Here is an 18,866-nt window from a genome sequence, read left to right on the forward strand (position 1 = left end):
TCTCAAAAGGTGCTTCTGGCTAAAGTAAGAAAATAGGAAATTACACTGATTAAAACTGCAACTTAGGATGGCTCCTGTTCCCACCACTTTGTTGGGACGCTTTTAACATCAACATGTCTTTTTCCAAACACTAATGGTTTAATTGCTGAGCATAAGGTGTTTTTTTATTATTATTTAAGTATTTTTTATTTATTTTTTATTTTTTTCACTCCATCTGTTTGAAGCTGAGATATGAAAAGATGCTCATATGGACCACTTATAACTGTCTATAAGAAGACCTGAACTCCTGAACTGAAAAACAGATGGCAGTCTATCAGAATTCTTTCAAACAAGCATACAAGAATAAACGTGAAGCCTTTCACGTCTCAGTATTCTGTCAACAACAGCTTGGTTTGCAGACTTGTTTGTTCAATCAGAATGTTTCAAAACATTTACAGGTTGAGAGGTGGAGTCGTAATCAGCAGAAAACTGTTTAGACAGCGAGACAGATGAGCACCTCACGTCAGTTTCGAAAGTAGAAGTTGTGCATTTATTGAACAAAGCAATGTCGGAAGGTTCGGAGATCTCACTGATGGCAAACGTGTCTCGAATCATCGCTGACGCCTACTGTAAATATCCTGAAAATACAATGACTGACTCCTGAAAAATGACTTGACATGAAAATAAAATCTCTCCAACCTGAGCTTTGCAAATCAACACCCACACATCTGTCAGAAACAAGTCGTCCAGAACTAATGCAATTTTCCAAACAAACACCCCAACAGAACTGGATGAACCAACCAAAACATGACTTTTAGTCCAAAGATAATAATTTCCTCATTAATTTCTGATGATAAATGTAAACATTTTGGTAATTTTTCCACGCACAGATACTCAATTCGCTAGGGTCTGCCACTAAAGTGGTCATTTTGGGTAATTGCTCAGGGGTTTGTTTTCTACCGGCGGTGGCGTGGGAATGTTGTACGATTGCCAGACTGGATTGATGAGGTCTTCCCTAACTGGCCTCCAGCGAAGCGCCCTGTGCCTGATCTCTGCTGGATGATGGCCCCATTTCCTACCAAACAAGTCCTTACAACCTTAGCTTTGTCGTTATGAGCCATGAAATTATGTAGATGCTCTCAGCCACACATTTTCCAGCTTTCTGCTTTTCAGCTTTTCCCCAACAGGTACATTTGCCAGTAATACCCTTGTGAAAAAGAAGCACACTTTAGCATACGTTTAAAAAGAGACCTTATGAATGTGTTTTCAGACACTTAAATGCATGTTATTTACAATTAAATGAACATGCATTATAGTTGGAGATATTAAGACTGTTTAAGTAGGACTTCATTTCAGAAAATACCATTAAAATACCATTACAATTATTATTAAAATATGGTTAATACTGATGCTGGTAAACTAAAATAGTCTTTAATGTCATTTATACTGAAACTTTTCATGTACTAAAATATATTTGTAAAATATAAATGTAATATTAAATATAATTAAGTACTCTACATGTGATTTAGTATGTTAGTCAACACATCAAAACAAGTCTACTTCCTTAAAGCATGACAAAAGATTATACAAAAAATATTCAAAGTACACTTAAGTGGCCTTTTGTTTCACTACAACTTAAACAAAGTACACTACATTTGCACATTCAATACAATTAAGTACATTTCTTTTTCACAAGATTATTTACAAGCTGTCATTAGGAAAATATCTTCTTATAATGCTAAACATGTATTGAAATATCTCGTAGGTTGCTGTCTTAAAGGGATATTAAGACCTGTAAGGCTTAATATAACGTAAATGATGTATCTTACTGAAATATGTAGTAGAAAACCCATGAAAGATTTACGTTATTTAAAATTCACATCGTTTTATACATATTTTGGACAACAGGGGGCGCCTTTTTTGTTTAGGTGCGCAGTGCATTCTACATTGATGGCGTCAAATGGTCACACTCGGTGATCTACTGGCGTTACCTTGTTGCTATTTTTACCACAAAACAAGTCGGAATACAAAATATGATGCCGCATTGTGCTGCTTTTGGTTGTAATTTTCAGTCGAAAGGCAACAAGAGAAGCAATGTAAGTCTTCACTGCTTTCTTAGCGATAAAAGGAGGATAAAAGAATGGGAAGTTGAGAAGAATGTTGACAAATAAAACTTTCTAAAGACCTGTGTCTTTATTCTCTCCATTTTTATGTATTTTGTACATTCATGTATTGAGTTGAGTTGCCATAAAAATAGCAACAATGTAGCGCCAGTAGCTCACTGAGTGCAACCATCTGACATCATTATTTTTTTTAAATAACATAAATATTTAATGGGTTTTCTACTATATATTTAAGTAAGAAACATCATTTACGTTAAATTAAGCCATACAAGTCTTAATACCTGGGGTTCACATTAAGCTTTTCGTGCTGTATTAATATTCCTCACTGTGTTTTGCTAACGTATGGTGGTATACAACAGGCCCTTGACTCTCTCTCTTTTTCCGTATCGCTCCCTCTATCAGGCCAAAGAAACCCTAGCTGGCTGTTACAACCTCAGCCACTTCATTTGACATCTTTCCACATATTGGAACGGTTAGCGGAGGCCTAACCCTGTGACCTTGTGACCTCTCCTCCACTCACACATACACACAGCCTGTCTTAGAAAGCCTCCAGGGAGGTCATGGATTAGACATGAGCACAGAATACTTTGAGGTTACGCTCTCTTCTTCCACACTACTGCTTGGGACCATATTGCACTTTGGTCCTCACAGCACTCAGGGACAGAAGGATACGTGGGCCCTTAAGCAGACTTGGATAGTTTTGTATAGCCTTCAGAGGGACTTCAGTATTAGATACTGTGTCCTGTTACATGACCAAGTGTTTATGCGATTCTGGTCTGTGCCTGGAAACGCTTTGGTCTCAAGCAGCTTGGAGAAAACTCAGCTTTTGTTTCTCTAAGCTAATGCACGAAAAGAGTTTGAGAGCCAGAAGTGGAGACTCTGCAATGACTATGCAAAAGAAAGATTTAGTACTGGCAAAATTTCGGAAGCGAAATCCATTGATTTCAGGAATCTACGCGATCACACATTTGCGATTTCCGCATGAAGACTTCAAAATGAGTTAAAGTTGGTCGTGCAGATTTGCCCCATCAGCCAACAGAAAGCCTTTGCTCATAAAGGCTGTGCTAGTCGCTTGTTTTCCTACAACTAAAGCTTTCAAGCTTTAAAAAGGATGCAAAAGCACCTAAAAGTTGTCCATGAGACTGTCAAGCTACATAATTCAAGTTTTCAGAAGTAATATGATAGCTTTTGTGCGAGAAATAGATTCAAATTTAAGTCATTATTCACTTTGCAAGTTCATGAGATGACTGATTCGAGTGATGTGGTTCTTGAGTTCTCAAGTGAAGATTATAAATTCATGAATAAAGACCTAAATTTCAGCCACTTTGTCACATGAATTTAGAAGACTTGACATTTAGCATATGAGCCATTTTTATGGTCCTTTTGAAAAGCTTGATAGCTTCAGTCTGCATTCATTGTAACAGCATGGAAAAGAACGCAACATTTTTTTTTAAACAATGACCAAATTTTTCATTTTTGAGTGAACTGTCTCTTTAAATATCTATTTCTGTTTGTTTTCTCGCACTCTCTTAAGTCTAATAAGCACACAGTACTTCTCCTGAGCTCCAGCAGTCTAGCGTTCCTTACCTGAGGTTATAATACTTAGACTGTGAAATCATCTAGTCACTGCCGCCCCCCAACTCCCTAAACTTTACACCGCTCTCGTATAGCAGATCTTTAATATTTATGGTTGTACAGCCGAGGGAGCGGAAGGGGGCTGAGGGGTGGAGGTCCACACTGCTGCTTTCTTTGCAGTGCTGGCGGAGTGAGGCCCAGGCTGGCGGTTTAGCAGCCAGAGCCCAGGCATGGGCCTCCATGTTGAAATGATTAGGACACAGGAAGCTGAACCTGACACTGCTGACACCAGGCCTCACCGCCACATCCTGCCCACAAGACCCTCACTATGCCGGAGCACCCTTCGTCATGACAGCCAGACGGTGATTTACACCTTCTGATAAGAGGAACTTGGACATGGAGATGGAGGGTGAAAAATTAAACACTAGCAGAATCATGATGACCAGAATCATAACACATCTTACATCTTACATCGGATTCTCATTGGCCACCAAGAAAAAAACAGAAATGCCCCCTCCTAAAAGTAAAATAAAATAAAATAATGAAATTAAATTAAATGAAATGTAATAAACACTAAAATGGCTAATGTTTGTTTGATGGTAAATAGTACATCTAAAGTCTTTGTAGAAAACAAACAAACAAACAAACAAAAACCTACAAATGAAATGAAATGAAATGAAATGAAATTAAACACTAATCAATGTTCATTTGATGGTAAATAGTGCATCTGTACAAAACAAACAAATGATAAATATAAAATGAAATAAAATAAAATAAAATAAAATTAAATAAAATTAAATAAAATTAAATTAAATTAAATTAAATTAAATTAAATTAAATTAAATTAAATTAAATTAAATTAAATTAAATTAAATTAAATTAAATTAAATTAAATTAAATTAAATACCAGAATGGCTAATGTTTGTTTGATGGTAAATATGCATCTAAAGGTTTTTAGAAAATAATAAATAAAATAAAATAAAATAAAATAAAATAAAATAAAATAAAATAAAATAAAATAAAATAAAATAAAATAAAATAAAATAAAATAAAATAAAATAAAATAAAATAAAATAAAATACCAGAATGGCTGATGTTTGTTTGATGGTAAATATGCATCTAAAGGTTTTTAGAAAATAATAAAATAAAATAATAAAATAAAATAAAATAAAATAAAATAAAATAAAATAAAATAAAATAAAATAAAATAAAATAAAATAAAATAAAATAAAATAAAATAATAAAATAAAATAAAATAAAATAAAATAATGAAATAAAATAAAATAAAATAAAATAAAATAAAATAAAATAAAATAAAATAAAATAAAATAAAATAAAATAAAATAAAATAAAATAAAATAAAATAAAATAGGTTATTGACATTACCACATGTCCACCAACCACAGCTGCTGATTAGAGTTTTGCGGGACATCACTGATCTTGACAAACAACACAAGAGCATGTTTAAAGGTGACGAATGTTAGTAGGCCTATGTTCCATTTCTCTTCAGCATTCTTATATATCACTGACATATTTTCTGCCCTTGGAGAATTTGGGTGTGAATATTTTCATGGAAAAAGAAGAAGAAGTAGAAGAAGAAAAAGTTTCTTCTTGCCCCCACTTTTCCTGACTGTATTTTTCATAATATAGAGATCTAGTGCCACCTAATGGTGTGGGTTAAATTCAATTCAATTCATGCACTTGGGTCTAGAATAATGCATGAAGGAGAAAAATAAAATCATTGGCTTTGAGACTTGAAATACTTTGCTGGACAACACAACACATTTGCAGTTTAGCTGACTTTATAAATCTAATATGAATATTAATGAACTCTTGGAACTTATTCTTGAGTACTTGGACTGGGTCTGCAAAAGACTGAAAAGATAAATAATTAATACATAAATGTCTTTTATACCACTGATAAATAATGAAATGCTTTCTGATAAATGCAAGGACAGATCCAAATGATGTCTCAAATCATGAATTATATGAGAAAATTAAGGTCTCATGGCTGTCAGAAACTAGTCACCAGATTGTGGAATGTTTGCTTATGTTTCTTAATATGCGACTTTTCCGTTGAGCCGTTTTTTTTTTTTTTTCCTTTTCTTTTTTTTCTTTTTTTAAAGAACATTATGAATGTTTGAACACTTCAGATCTATGATCATACATTTTTAACTGAGGGAGTGGGAAAATGTTGACAGTTTTTTGCAAATGCTTTCAGAAAAGTGAAGATGGGACAACGTGCCGTTTCCATGACAGGGATCATAAGGATGATGCGAGTCTTGCTTTTGCTCCCAGATGGTCGTCTCTTGTGATTGTTTTCTTTAATAACACTCTGCTATTGTTGCCATCGTGATGGCCGTTGGTTACAGACAGAGCTTTAGAGCACCACTACCTCATTAACATTTTTAACAGGCCTGTTTGTTTGTCTTTCCTACCCTCTGGTCACAATTATAACAGTCAATTAACCCGCAGAAAAAGGGCATAACAGTGAGGGAGCCAAACTATTAAACAGTGATTCACTAACTTTATTCATATTCACCTCATCCTGTCTAGATGGAAAATTACTGCTGGATAATTTGGCTACAATAAAAAAAAAAAAAAAAAAAAAAAAAAAAAAGGTTCCAAAAAAGTTGGGACACTGTACAAATTGTGAATAGAAACATAATGCAATGATGTGGAAGTTTCAAATTTCAATATTTTATTCAGAATACAACATAGATGACATATCAAATGTTTAAACTGAGAAAATGTATCATTTTAAGGGAAAAATAAGTTGATTTTAAATTTCATGGCATCAACACATCTCAAAAAAGTTGGGACCAGGCCATGTTTACCACTGTGTGGCATCCCGTCTTCTTTTTATAACAGTCTACAAACGTCTGGGGACTGAGGAGACAAGTTGCTCAAGTTTAGGAATAGGAATGTTGTCCCATTCTTGTCTAATACAGGCTTCTAGTTGCTCAAAAGTCTTAGGTCTTTGTCGCATCTTCCGCTTTATGATGCGCCAAATGTTTTCTATGGGTGAAAGATCTGGACTGCAGCCTGGCCATTTCAGTACCTGGATCCTTCTTCTACGCATCCATGATGTTGTAATTGATGCAGTATGTGGTCTGGCATTGTCATGTTGGAAAATGCAAGGTCTTCCCTGAAAGAGACGACATCTGGATGGGAGCATATGTTGTTCTAGAACTTGGATATACCTTTCAGCATTGATGGTGCCTTTCCAGATGTGTAAGCTGCCCATGCCACACGCACTCATGCAACCCCATACCATCAGAGATGCAGGCTTCTGAACTGAGCGCTGATAACAACTTGGGTTGCCCTTGTCCTCTTTAGTCCGGATGACATGGCGTCCCAGTTTTCCAAAAAGAACTTCAAATTTTGATTTGTCTGACCACAGAACCGTTTTCCACTTTGCCACAGTCCATTTTAAATGAGCCTTGGCCCAGAGGTCCAGGCTTCTTTTTTGACCTATAGAGTTTTAGCCGGCAACGGCGAATGGCACGGTGGATTGTGTTAACCGACAATGTTTTCTGGAAGTATTCCTGAGCCCATGTTGTGATTCCCATTACAGTAGCATTCCTGCATCCTGATCACGGGCATCCAGTATGGTTTTCCGGCCTTGACCCTTACGCACAGAGATTGTTCCAGATTCTCTGAATCTTTGGATGATATTATGCACTGTAGATGATGATAACTTCAAACTCTTTGCAGTTTTTCTCTGAGAAATTCCTTTCTGATATCCACTATTTCTCGCCGCAGCATTGGGGGAATTGGTGATCCTCTGCTCATCTTGACTTCTGAGAGACACTGCCACTCCGAGAGGCTCTTTTTATACCCAATCATGTTGTCAATTGACTTAATAAGTTGCAAATTGGTCCTCCAGCTGTTCCTTATATGTACATTTAACTTTTCTGTTCTCTTATTGCTACCTGTCCCAACTTTTTTGGAATGTGTGGCTCTCATGAAATCCAAAATGAGCCAATATTTGGCATGACATTTCAAAATGTCTCACCTTCAACATTTGATATGTTATCTATATTCTATTGTGAGTAAAATATAAGTTTATGAGATTTGTAAATTATTGCATTCCTTTTTTATTCACAATTTGTACAGTGTCCCAACTTTTTTGAAATCGGGTTTGTAAAAAATAAAAATAAATGAGAGAGAGAGAGAGAGAGAGAGAGAGAGAGAGAGAGAGAATCAAGTAAAGGCTTGTTTTGAAAGATTGTATGTTGAATTTTGATTTTTTTTTTTGTTTGTTTCACTTTCACTTTTCCTTTAACTTTTGTTTTAATATATTAAATGCTTATAAATTTATATATGCTTATACATAACATTTAGAAATATGCCTAAAACACACACACAATTAAACACACAATCAGAGATATATATTATATGCCTCATTTATTTACATAGATAAGTATAATCTAATAAAGATAAAGAAAAAAAACATGCATATACATGAATCATGCATGTGTATTTTGTATTTTTTAAAGGGTTTTTTTTTTTTTCAGACACAATTTACATAATTAATTAATTATTTTATTTCTCTTGTGCAGGCCAATAGTTATATATTTTATCTCATTTAATTTCTCATGTAAATTTCCACTACGCTCATCCATAAAGTAAAGCTTCGATCAAATCCCTCAGCCCACACTACACAGTCTGGAAAACATTTACAGTCTGCTTTGAGGCTTCATTAGCATATTTCTGTATCAGGAGCTTTTCTATCTAACTAATACAAAGGTGAAACTATCTCCACCGAAAGAAAAAAAGAATCATGTCTGCCAACACACCGGAGACCTGGAGAGACGTTGAAAAACTACGAAGAGTCTGTATCGCATACAAAGTTTGGAAGAGAAGGGAGGAAATCAATAGTGCAGTATGCAGATTGTATACGCTTCATCTGTTCCTCTTCAATTTACAGTAAATAGCCAGAAAGCCACAGCTTTGAGCACATCACTTTCACATGCAGGGGTCTCATTTAATATTTGCTAAGAAAACCAATTCAATGTGTACATTCAATTCTTCAGAAAAAAAAAAAAATATATATATATATATTTTTTTTTTTTCCATATAAGAAGCAGGTTTAGTGGGAAAGACAACTGAGCTTGTTGCTCTGACGGCATTTGAGTAGCTTGAGGAAAGTCTCCATCTTGTGGGCGTCCTTCTTGAAGCAGGTGAGTAGGTTGTAGTCCCTGAGGATAGACTCCAGCACCTCTGGAGACTGTCCGTCGTATGGGACCAGAGTCTGCTCGATGGCGGACGAGGACGTCAGAATCCCTTCATTTAGCATCTGATGGGGAGAAACCGGCATAAAATAATGCACATACAAAAGGCTGCAAAGTGTGAGATGCTGTGTTCATATTGATTTACCTTGCGGATGAGGACCACCACCCCCTGCTCAAGGCTGAGCAGTTTATCAGACACCCACTTGGTCTTGTTGAGCAGAGCGTCGGGGGCGTCGTCGTAACGATCAAGAGTAGTTTGCAGATAGAGTAGGGGTTCCATCCACGACTGCACCAGAATCAGAACCGAGTGAAGGAGCCATGTATCCTGCACAAAACACATTGAAAATGTCAAAGGGCTCTAGTTATGAAAAATCCAATGTTCTTTGATTTTTTTCATATAAAAGAGTTTGTGACAACATACTGCAACCTTTAGAACTTCTTCAGTACAAAAGGAGCATTTACTACACTTTTATAAAAAAATAAAAACAGTTATAAAGGGGTCCTTGATTATGATTTCACTTTTTTAAACTTTAGTTAGTGTGTAATGTTGCTGTTTGAGCATAAATCTGCAAAGTTACGACACTCAAAGTTCAATGCAAAGGGAGATATTTTCTTTTACAGAAATAACTTTTTAAGGACTACAACAAACGGCTGGTAGGGACTACAACAAGCTTCTTCCCGGGTCTGTGACATCACTAACCCCAAAATTTACATAAACCCGCCCCTGAGAACACACAACAAAGGGGGTGGGGCCATGTTGGGCTGCTTTAGAGAAGAAGAAGAGTTGTTGTAGTAGAGTGTTGTTCTCATGCCGTCATTTTACACCGGACTGCTTCACAAACGAGGGTCAATTCAACACAAAAGATGAACATGAAGGCACATGCTAGTGGATGAGTTGAATCAACTCCACAGCAACTACATCAATTTATCCACTAACCATTCAGAAACGTCCAGTTTCATTCTAAAAGTTGTAACTGAGTCTCTCCATCAGTGTCTGACTCCGGTTTGAACAATGTAAGGCTGAACACCGTTACTGACAATCCTCATTTTGGCTGCCTGAGATTCTCCAGCTTTGTTGTTGTTGAGCAACCGAAGCACGAGCTGTTAAAGCTCCACCCTCTTTCACTATTTTTGTTTAATTTTTGAGCACAAAAAGTATTCTCGTCGCTTCATAACATTGAGGTTGAACCACTGTAATCACGTTGACTATTTTAGTGATGTCTTCCTGGGCCTTGACATTGGTTATACTGTCCATAAGGAGGTCAGAAAGCTCTCGGATTTCATCAATGTCATTTGTTCCAAAGATGAATGATGAGGGCAAGTAATTAATGACAAAAAATTTCATTTTTGGGTGAACTAACCCTTTAAAAGTTTCTAAATATGAAATGCCTGACAGAACCCGTTTAGGTTCTATATAGATCCTTTTCTTCTAAGAGGTCATTCACACAGAACGTGTTTTTGCTTATGCGAGACGCTGTCAGTGAAGCGGAGACAAAAAACAAAACGCAAGGTCTAGAGATGCGTTTTTTTAGGAGGTAAAAGCTTATTTTAAGTTACTTTAGTGCAGCATTTTTAAAACAATGCATCATGCACGAGACGCTGCTAAAGACACAAGCGCAATGGTAAAACACGTCCGTCTAGCGTGTTTACATTGAAAGACAATGGAAAAGTAGCACAGTGGAATGGGAAAATGCATTTTGTGTGAAGGACAGGTTCACAGAGTGCATTTTGCTGATAAAAAATGCGAGACGTAGGTCAGTGGAACGACAAGAATGTGAGGTCTAGAGATGCGTTTTTTTGAAAGTTTAACTTCTTTTAACTTTTAAGAATGCCATTGCTGTCTGGAGTCGTGTACTGTCTGAGTAGGTACTAAATTTAATTTTACTACGTAAATTCTGACGTACTGCATCCACCATGTTGTTACTGTCATGTGACCTACCAGCGTCAGTTGTCACTTCACTTCCATTCATAAATTCCCTCCCGTGGCCTCACGGGATAGTAAATTGTCCACCGAACGCTCACTTCAGAATCTCTGCGGAAGTAGGATGTCACTTTTCACCTACTGTTTTTTGAATACTATGTATTCAGACTACTATGTTGGTGTACTCTTTTTGCATACTATGGTCCTTTCCCAAATGGCACCCTAAACACTTGTGGACTTCCTACGAGTCTTCGAGTTTTGTGATGTAACGCCGCAGGAAGAAGACTGTTGCGGAGCTCGGCAGAAGTGTGCATTGAGGGTGCATATCGACCGCAAAGGGGGCGCTCACGAGCACCCTTCTAAAATTTAAAATGACAAATGGGACACCCTATGATCTCATGGACTTAAGGGACACAAACGCAGCAGCGCAACGGTTAAAGATGTCCATCTAACGCATGTTTACATTGGGAAAAACAATGGAAAATGGAATGGAAAAACATTTTCTGTGTGAATGGCCCGCTGCAAAAATGACACTTTCTGACTTCAGAAACACAAGTGCATTAACACACAATCACCTGCATTTTCAGTGAAGAATGTTTGGTTTCAGAAACCAGACCACCAAGTCATGGTGAATTATTCCTAAACACTAGAAAAAGATATACACAAATCCAGTTTGCAAACAACAACCGATAAGAGGTTTGTTACGTCAGTTTGACCTTAACATTTCAGAATTTATTTTGTGAACTCGTGTCAGCAGACGTTGCTGACACGAGGCTGTTGTTGAAAAATGAGGCATCAGAAACTATACTGGACATGACAGGAAACATGCAAGCCTTGATTTCACATGCGGAAAGGGCATTTACAAGCACAGTCGCAAAAAAATATGTCCTGTTTAATACTAAAGGTCAGAGAGAGGTGGAAATGACATAAACAAATATGACTGTTTTTGACTTAGCATTTTAAGTGTTTCTCAGATATAAACAAACAAACACATAATGTGACCCCATTCACAGACTCCAAACTTTAAACGCACTAAACATTGTGAATACAGTAGTCAAGACTGCAGCCTTCATAAAGCAGCACACTCGAGGTTACGGGAGGTTATCAATTTTCAATGTTTTTGCAATGTTTTTTATATATTGTAGCTCCAGATGAATTTTCAGAGACTGTAAAATGTCTAAATCAAATAAATATGTGTCTACTTTGGCTGCGTACAGTGGTTAGCATGACAAGACTCATTACCTAGAAAGAAGCTAAAGCACTTTGCAGGGAATGCTGAGATCTATTTTAGCAGGTGGGGAAAAGAAAGATATATTGAAAAGAAAACAGCCTATTTAGTGATGGAGGCAATTTTGTTCTAAAGACAGGTTAGTCTCTCAGTTGAAAGAGCTCTCTCACAATAGTACATTAGACGTACAAGACAGCCTGTAGTCGCAGTCTTTCACACAATACCAGTTAAACAGAGTTCAGTTGTTCAGGGCTGGAAAACATGGTTCGAGTGAACGCTTAACATTGAATGCTTAACCTGTTTTCAAATGCATGGATGAGGATGCTGTTTAAGGAGAGTAACATGCATATTCTCAATACTTCAAGTGGCATTTTAAAGTGTCGCCATAAAATAAGATACACAGAAAAACAATCCACATAGCTTATAAAAAAAAAAAATAAAAAAAAAAAAAAAAAAAAATAGAATGAAATATATCAAAATTAAAAACTAGATACGATACTAATCAAACAAGCTAAAACTTGTCTGGAAGGCTGAAAGCTCTCGAATCTATAAGGCTTCTCACTTTACAACACAAGCTACACTGCAAAAACAAAATTATTATCTTAGTATTTTTGTCTCGTTTTCCAGTACAAATATCTAAACATTCTTAAAGTCACTTAATTTTGATATATTTTTCAGAATTTTTTTATTTATTTTTATCTTTTGCTTCCCAAGTAAATGCATTTTGATTTAAGAATATCTTTAGATATTTGTACTGGAAAACAAGATGAAAATACTCAGTAATATATATATATATATATATATATATATATATATATATATATATATATATATATATATATATATATATATATATATATATATATATATATATATATATATATATATATATATATATATTTTTTTTTTTTTTTTTTTTTTTGCAGTGTATAAGTGTAATGGAGGTCTACGGAAGAGGATTAGGGCCAAGCAATAATAAAAAAAAATAAAACCATCTCGAGATTAAAGTTTTTAAATTTCGAGAAAAAAGTCGAGATAAAATGTTGAGAATAAACTCATCAAATTATGAGAATAAAGGCATTAAATTACGAGAAAAAAATCGTTAAATTATGAGCACAAATTCGTAATTTAACGAATTTGTTCTCGTAATTTAATGACTTTTTTTCTCATAATTTTAATGAGTTTATTCTCAACATTTTATCTCTACTTTTTTCTCGAAATTTAACGACATTTTTCTCATAATTTAACCAATTTGTTCTCGTAATTTAACAACTTTTTTCTCGTAATTTAATGACTTTATTCTCAACATTTTATCTCAACTTTTTTCTCGAAATTTAACAACTTTAATCTCAAGATGGTTTTATTTTATTTATTATTGCTTGGCCCTAATCTTCTTCCGTAGAGGTCAGCTCACAGGTCACACATATGCATTGAATTTGTTTTGCACTAATCAGTTGTTCCACAAGGTGGCAGCACTGGCCTTGGCCGTTGTTTCACAGTAGGAAACAAAAGTAAAACGGAACAACAACAATAAAATACCGTGCAAAAACAAGTGACACCTTCACTGACCATCTCTTTTGTGAGGGGGTATGAGAGAGCCGCAGCTGTAATTCAAAAGGTTTCAAACACATGTTTATCGGTCATAACTTCTGGAGAAAAATAGAGCAGTCACTGGACAAAGATGAAACTTTCGCATGTGTTGACCGCCTGCATTCACGCATGCTATCAAATGGAGTATACTTTGAAAAGCTATGCATTCGACTGTATGCATATAGTGTACATATAAAAAAGAAGTACTTTGGGCTTTATAGACTCGAGACGTTTTAGCTTGTTCGATATGTACGATCATATCAATTTCTTAATTTTGATATTTCCATTTTTTGCAGTGTATTTCCAATTACTAATCAATGAAACACACAACACTAAGGTGACCCACTCCCATCTCCTCACCGATATCTGCTGAATCTCGCTCTTGGAGCCTGGGATCGGGAAGGGCTTGCTGTGGCACACGTTTCCTGCCTGATTTCTTAAAGTATGCAGAGGGTACGGGACAAACATCTCCTCCTGTTGGACACACAGTAACAAGAGTTGACTGCACTGCTTGCTTATCTGTTTTAATGGTTGTGAATGTGTCATTTAGGCTGTATTCAATTTGACTAATTTAAGAGTTTCAGATCAGTACCAATAATTCACGCACACCAGGTGGTAGAAAAGCCTTCCATATAAATATCTGAATGGAGATTTGAAATGAGGAATGAAATTATACCAGTGTTCTCTGCATGTTTTCCCACTGCGAGGAGACAATCCACCTAAGAACGGTGAAATAATCTAACAAGACTGATAGGCATCTCACAGTGTTTATAATGAGTCTGATTATTCATTAAGATTATAGTCTCATTAATTCAAAGTCATGCTCACAGCCGGCAATAATGAGGCAAGGTTGATTAAATGAAAGAAAACTTGCTATCAGTTTGGGTAATTATATCGCAGCTGATGAGATGAAATTGGTTATCTGATTCTGTTGATTATTTTATTTTTATTTTTTTAGAAGAAGATCGATTATTAGTATTAGTAGATTGTCTGCTTAATATCTGCTAACACTTTATTTTGATGCTTCCCAGCAGACATTCTGCTGACTATAAGTGACTTGCAAGTACATGTCAACTTATTCTACTAACCATAACCCTAAGCTAAGAGTCTACTTACACTGTAATGAGAGTGATTTGACATGTACAGTTGCATGAAAAGGTATGGGAACCACTTGCAAAATCTGTGAAAATGTGAACTGGTTTAACAAAATAAAAGATCAATACAAAATGCATGTTATTTTTTATTTAGTGTTGTCCTGAGTATGATTTGTTACATAAAAGATGTTTACATATAATCCACAAGAAGCTTAATTTATTAAAATAACCTTGTTCAAAAGTACTGTGTGTGGTTTCCTAGATGATCTATGACATTTTTTGTCTTTTTTTTTTGTTTTGTGATGGTTGTTCATGAGTCCCCTGTTTGTTCTGAACAGTTAAACTGAGCTCTGTTCTTCAGAAAAATCCTCCAGGTCCTGGAAATTCAAGCATCTTTTGCATATTTGAACCCTTTCTAGCAGTGACTGTGTGATTTTGAGATCCGTCTTTTCACACTGAGGACAACTGAGGGACTCAAACTCAACTATTAAAAAAGGTTCAAACATTCACTGATGCAACACAAGGAAACATGATGCATTAAGAGCCAGGGGGTGAAAACTTTTGAACAGGATAAATATGTCCAATTTGTATTTATTTTTTTATTTTTTTATTTTTTCATTTAGTACTGCCCTTCGGAAGCAACAGAAGATACTTGCATGTTTACCAGAAGACAATTTAAGTACAATTTACCTTGATCTTCAAATTCAAAAAGTTTTCACCCCCGGGTATTAATGCATCGTGTTTCCTTCTGGAGCATCAGTGAATGTTTGAACCTTTTTTAACAGTTGTGTTTGAGTCCCTCAGTTGTCCTCAGTGTGAAAAGATGAATCTCAAAATCATAGAACAAAAAAAGGACTCATGAACAACCATCACAAAACAAAACAAACAAACAAACAGTCGTGGATCATAGAGGTAACCACACACAGTATTAAGAATCAAGGGTTCCCAGACTTTTGAACAGGGTTATTTTCATGAATTCAGCTATTTCTTTATGTAAACATTGTTTATGTAAAATATCTTACTAAAGTACTAAATAAAAAATAGCATGCATGTTGTATGATCTCTCTTATTTTTTCAAAATTATTCACATTTTCACAGATTCTGCAAGGGGTTCCCAAATTTTTTATGCAACTGTAGGTTCAACGTTACTTATAGTCAACAGAATATCTAAAGGGGACCATCAAAATAAAGTGTAACCAAAAAGCATGCAGAGATTTATCAACATTCCATCTATCTGCAAACTATAATACAACTTAATGTGCTGTAATAAATCATTTCATATGTTGTGCTACACAGTGAACATGTAAAAAAAAAGACTTAAGTTAATAGTAAAGATCAACAGACTTTGATTGACAGAGATGGTTCACTCACAAAAAGAGTGCACGACTCTTCAGAGACACGGTAGATGAGCTCTGCATGTTGGATGACGCGATCTAGAAGTTTCTCTTGGGAGATTGAAGTACAGTGGGTGAGAGATCCCGTCTCGTCCTTGCAGTCCAGAGGAACGGCATGAGAAACCCAGAAGCGCCACAGAGACACACAACACAGCCAGACCTGCAGAACTAATGAAACACACATGTGACAAGATGACTTTGGTGAAGAAACAATATTTTTGCTTCTGTAGACTGCATATTTGAAATATGTTTAATAAGCGAGCACTGAGTTCTTCACAAAGTAATGCAGTTCTTTCAGGCTATAGCTGTAGGCAGATTTCCTTGCAAATTCTAATAATGATCTGGAGTCAATGTACCTTTAACCCTGTTCATTTTGCACAGATAGTTTTGCCGGTATTAGAGGCACGCGCTGCCTTTATATAGCAGTCAGAGGTGTTCTCAGAGATCCATAGATTCATGAACTCACCTGCTTGAGTGTAAGAAGAGACCTGGCCTTCTCCTCAGACTCCTTCATATGCAGGCCTTTCACCTGAGATGTGAAAGATATCTCAAGAATACGAGAATAGATGAGTAATGCCATCAAAAATAATCCAGTTTTTATTAATGAATGGGAAGTTACTAAAAATATAGCTTCCCAAGATACAAACAACTTATTTATAGCTTCAGTCAAGCTATGCTTTTAAATAAACAAGTAAAACAAGTAGTTCGTTATAAACTACAACAAGTATGCTTATACAGTATATATATACAGTATAGTCCAAAAGTTTGAAACTACTAAGATTTTTAATGTTTTTAAAAGAAGTTTCGTCTGCTCACCAAGGCTACATTTATTTATTTAAAAATACAGTAAAAAAAACAAAAAAAACAAAAAACAAAAAAAAAACAGTAATATTGTGAAATAATATTACAATTTAAAATAACTGTGTACTATTTGAATATATTTGACAAAGTAATTTATTCCTGTGATGCAAAGCTGAATTTTCAGCATCGTTACTCCAGTCTTCAGTGTCACATGATCCTTCAGAAATCATTCTAATACACTCTAAAAAATGCTGGGTTAAAAACAATCTAAGTTGGGTTGAAAATGGACAAACCCAGCAATTGGGTTGTTTTAACCCAGTGGTTGGGTTAAATGTTTGCCCAACATGCTGGGTAGTTTTATTTAACTCAACTGTTGTATAAAAATTACTGTACTGCTTGCTTAAAATGAACCCAAAATATGCTGGAAATTAACATGTATTAATATGTTTAATAAATGAGCATTTATTAATAAGATAATGAATAATAAACAATAAACATTTATTAAATTGCTTATTGTAAATGTACACTGTGATTATTATTGTTGCCTCTAGTAATTATGTGTCTGATTTTTAATTTCTCACCTCTTTTGGATTCATTTTAAGCCAGCCATATAGTCATTTTTAATCAGTAGTTGGGTTAAATAAAACTACCCAGCAGGTTGGGCAAACATTTAACCCAACCACTGGGTTAAAACAACCCAATTGCTGGGTTTGTCCATTTTCAACCCAACTTGGGTTGTTTTTAACCAAACATTTTTTAGAGTGTATGCTGATCTGCTGCTCAAGAAACATTTATGATTATTATCAATGTTGAAAACAGTTGTGTACTTTTTTTTCAGGATTCCTTGATGAATAGAAAGTTCAAAAGAACAGCATTTATCTGAAATACAAAGCTTATGTAGCATTATTTTTTTTTTTAATTCTGCCTAACCAAAATGTGTTGAACACCAGTTATTTAAACAAAAATAGTTATACCTTATCAGCCATAATGTATTTAAAGCTTCTGTAGCATTATACACTACCGTTCAAAAGTTTGGGGTCAGTAAGAATTTTTATTTTTATTTTTTTGAAAATAAATTAAAGAAATGAATACTTTTATTCAGCAAGGATGCATTAAATCAGTCAAAAGTGGCAGTAAAGACATTTATAATGTTACAAAAGATTAGATTTCAGATAAACACTGTTCTTTTGAACTTTCTATTCATCAAATAATCCTGAAAAAAACATATTGTACACAAATATTTTGTACAATTGTACACATCAAATGTTTCTTGAGCAGCAGATCATCATATTAGAATGATTTCTGAAGGATCATGTGACACTGAAGACTGGAGTAACGATGCTGAAAATTCAGCTTTGATCACAGGAATAAATTACTTTGTCAAATATATTCAAATAGAAAACTATTTTTAAATTGTAATAATATTTCACAATATTACTGTTTTTTACTGTATTTTTAATTAAATAAATGTAGCCTTGGTGAGCAGACGAAACTTCTTTTAAAAACATTAAAAATCTTAGTGGTTCCAAACTTTTGGACTGTACTGTATATATACACACTTTAGGGTTCCAATTCTCACTATTAACTAACTATTATCTAGGACTTTGCCTTAATTAACTCCTAATTACTGCTTGAGACAGTTGTTAAGTTCAGGTATTGATTAAGGGATGTAGAATATGATCATACAGAATGAGGCATTATTATATGCTTTATAAGTACTATTACACAGCCAACATCCTAGTAATATGCATGCTAATAAGCAACTATTTGATAGTGAGAATTGGACCCTAAATTAAAGTCTTGCCGTAAATATAATGTATATCTTGATATCTGTTTTTTTTTGCAATGCATTTGTCTTGAACCTGAGGTACATGTCGGTCTGCAAAAGCATGGCTTAAACTAGTACAGGATTTCTACTCCTGGT

At 35.0% G+C, this 18,866-nt stretch overlaps 1 protein-coding gene across 1 annotated transcript; it reads right to left on the reverse strand.

Moving 5' to 3' along the window:
- Positions 1-8,772: 8,772 nt before the first annotated feature.
- Positions 8,773-16,513, reverse strand: smtla (somatolactin alpha). The gene is made up of 5 exons (XM_067388926.1): positions 16,498-16,513; positions 16,119-16,309; positions 14,014-14,127; positions 9,060-9,239; positions 8,773-8,979 (listed from the first exon to the last, which is right to left on the reverse strand). The coding sequence occupies exons 1-5, from the start codon at positions 16,511-16,513 to the stop codon at positions 8,773-8,775; spliced, it is 708 nt and encodes a 235-aa protein (XP_067245027.1).
- Positions 16,514-18,866: the final 2,353 nt, after the last annotated feature.

This window comes from Chanodichthys erythropterus, chromosome 7, assembly GCF_024489055.1.
Source record: "Chanodichthys erythropterus isolate Z2021 chromosome 7, ASM2448905v1, whole genome shotgun sequence".
Lineage (NCBI taxonomy): Eukaryota > Metazoa > Chordata > Actinopteri > Cypriniformes > Xenocyprididae > Chanodichthys > Chanodichthys erythropterus.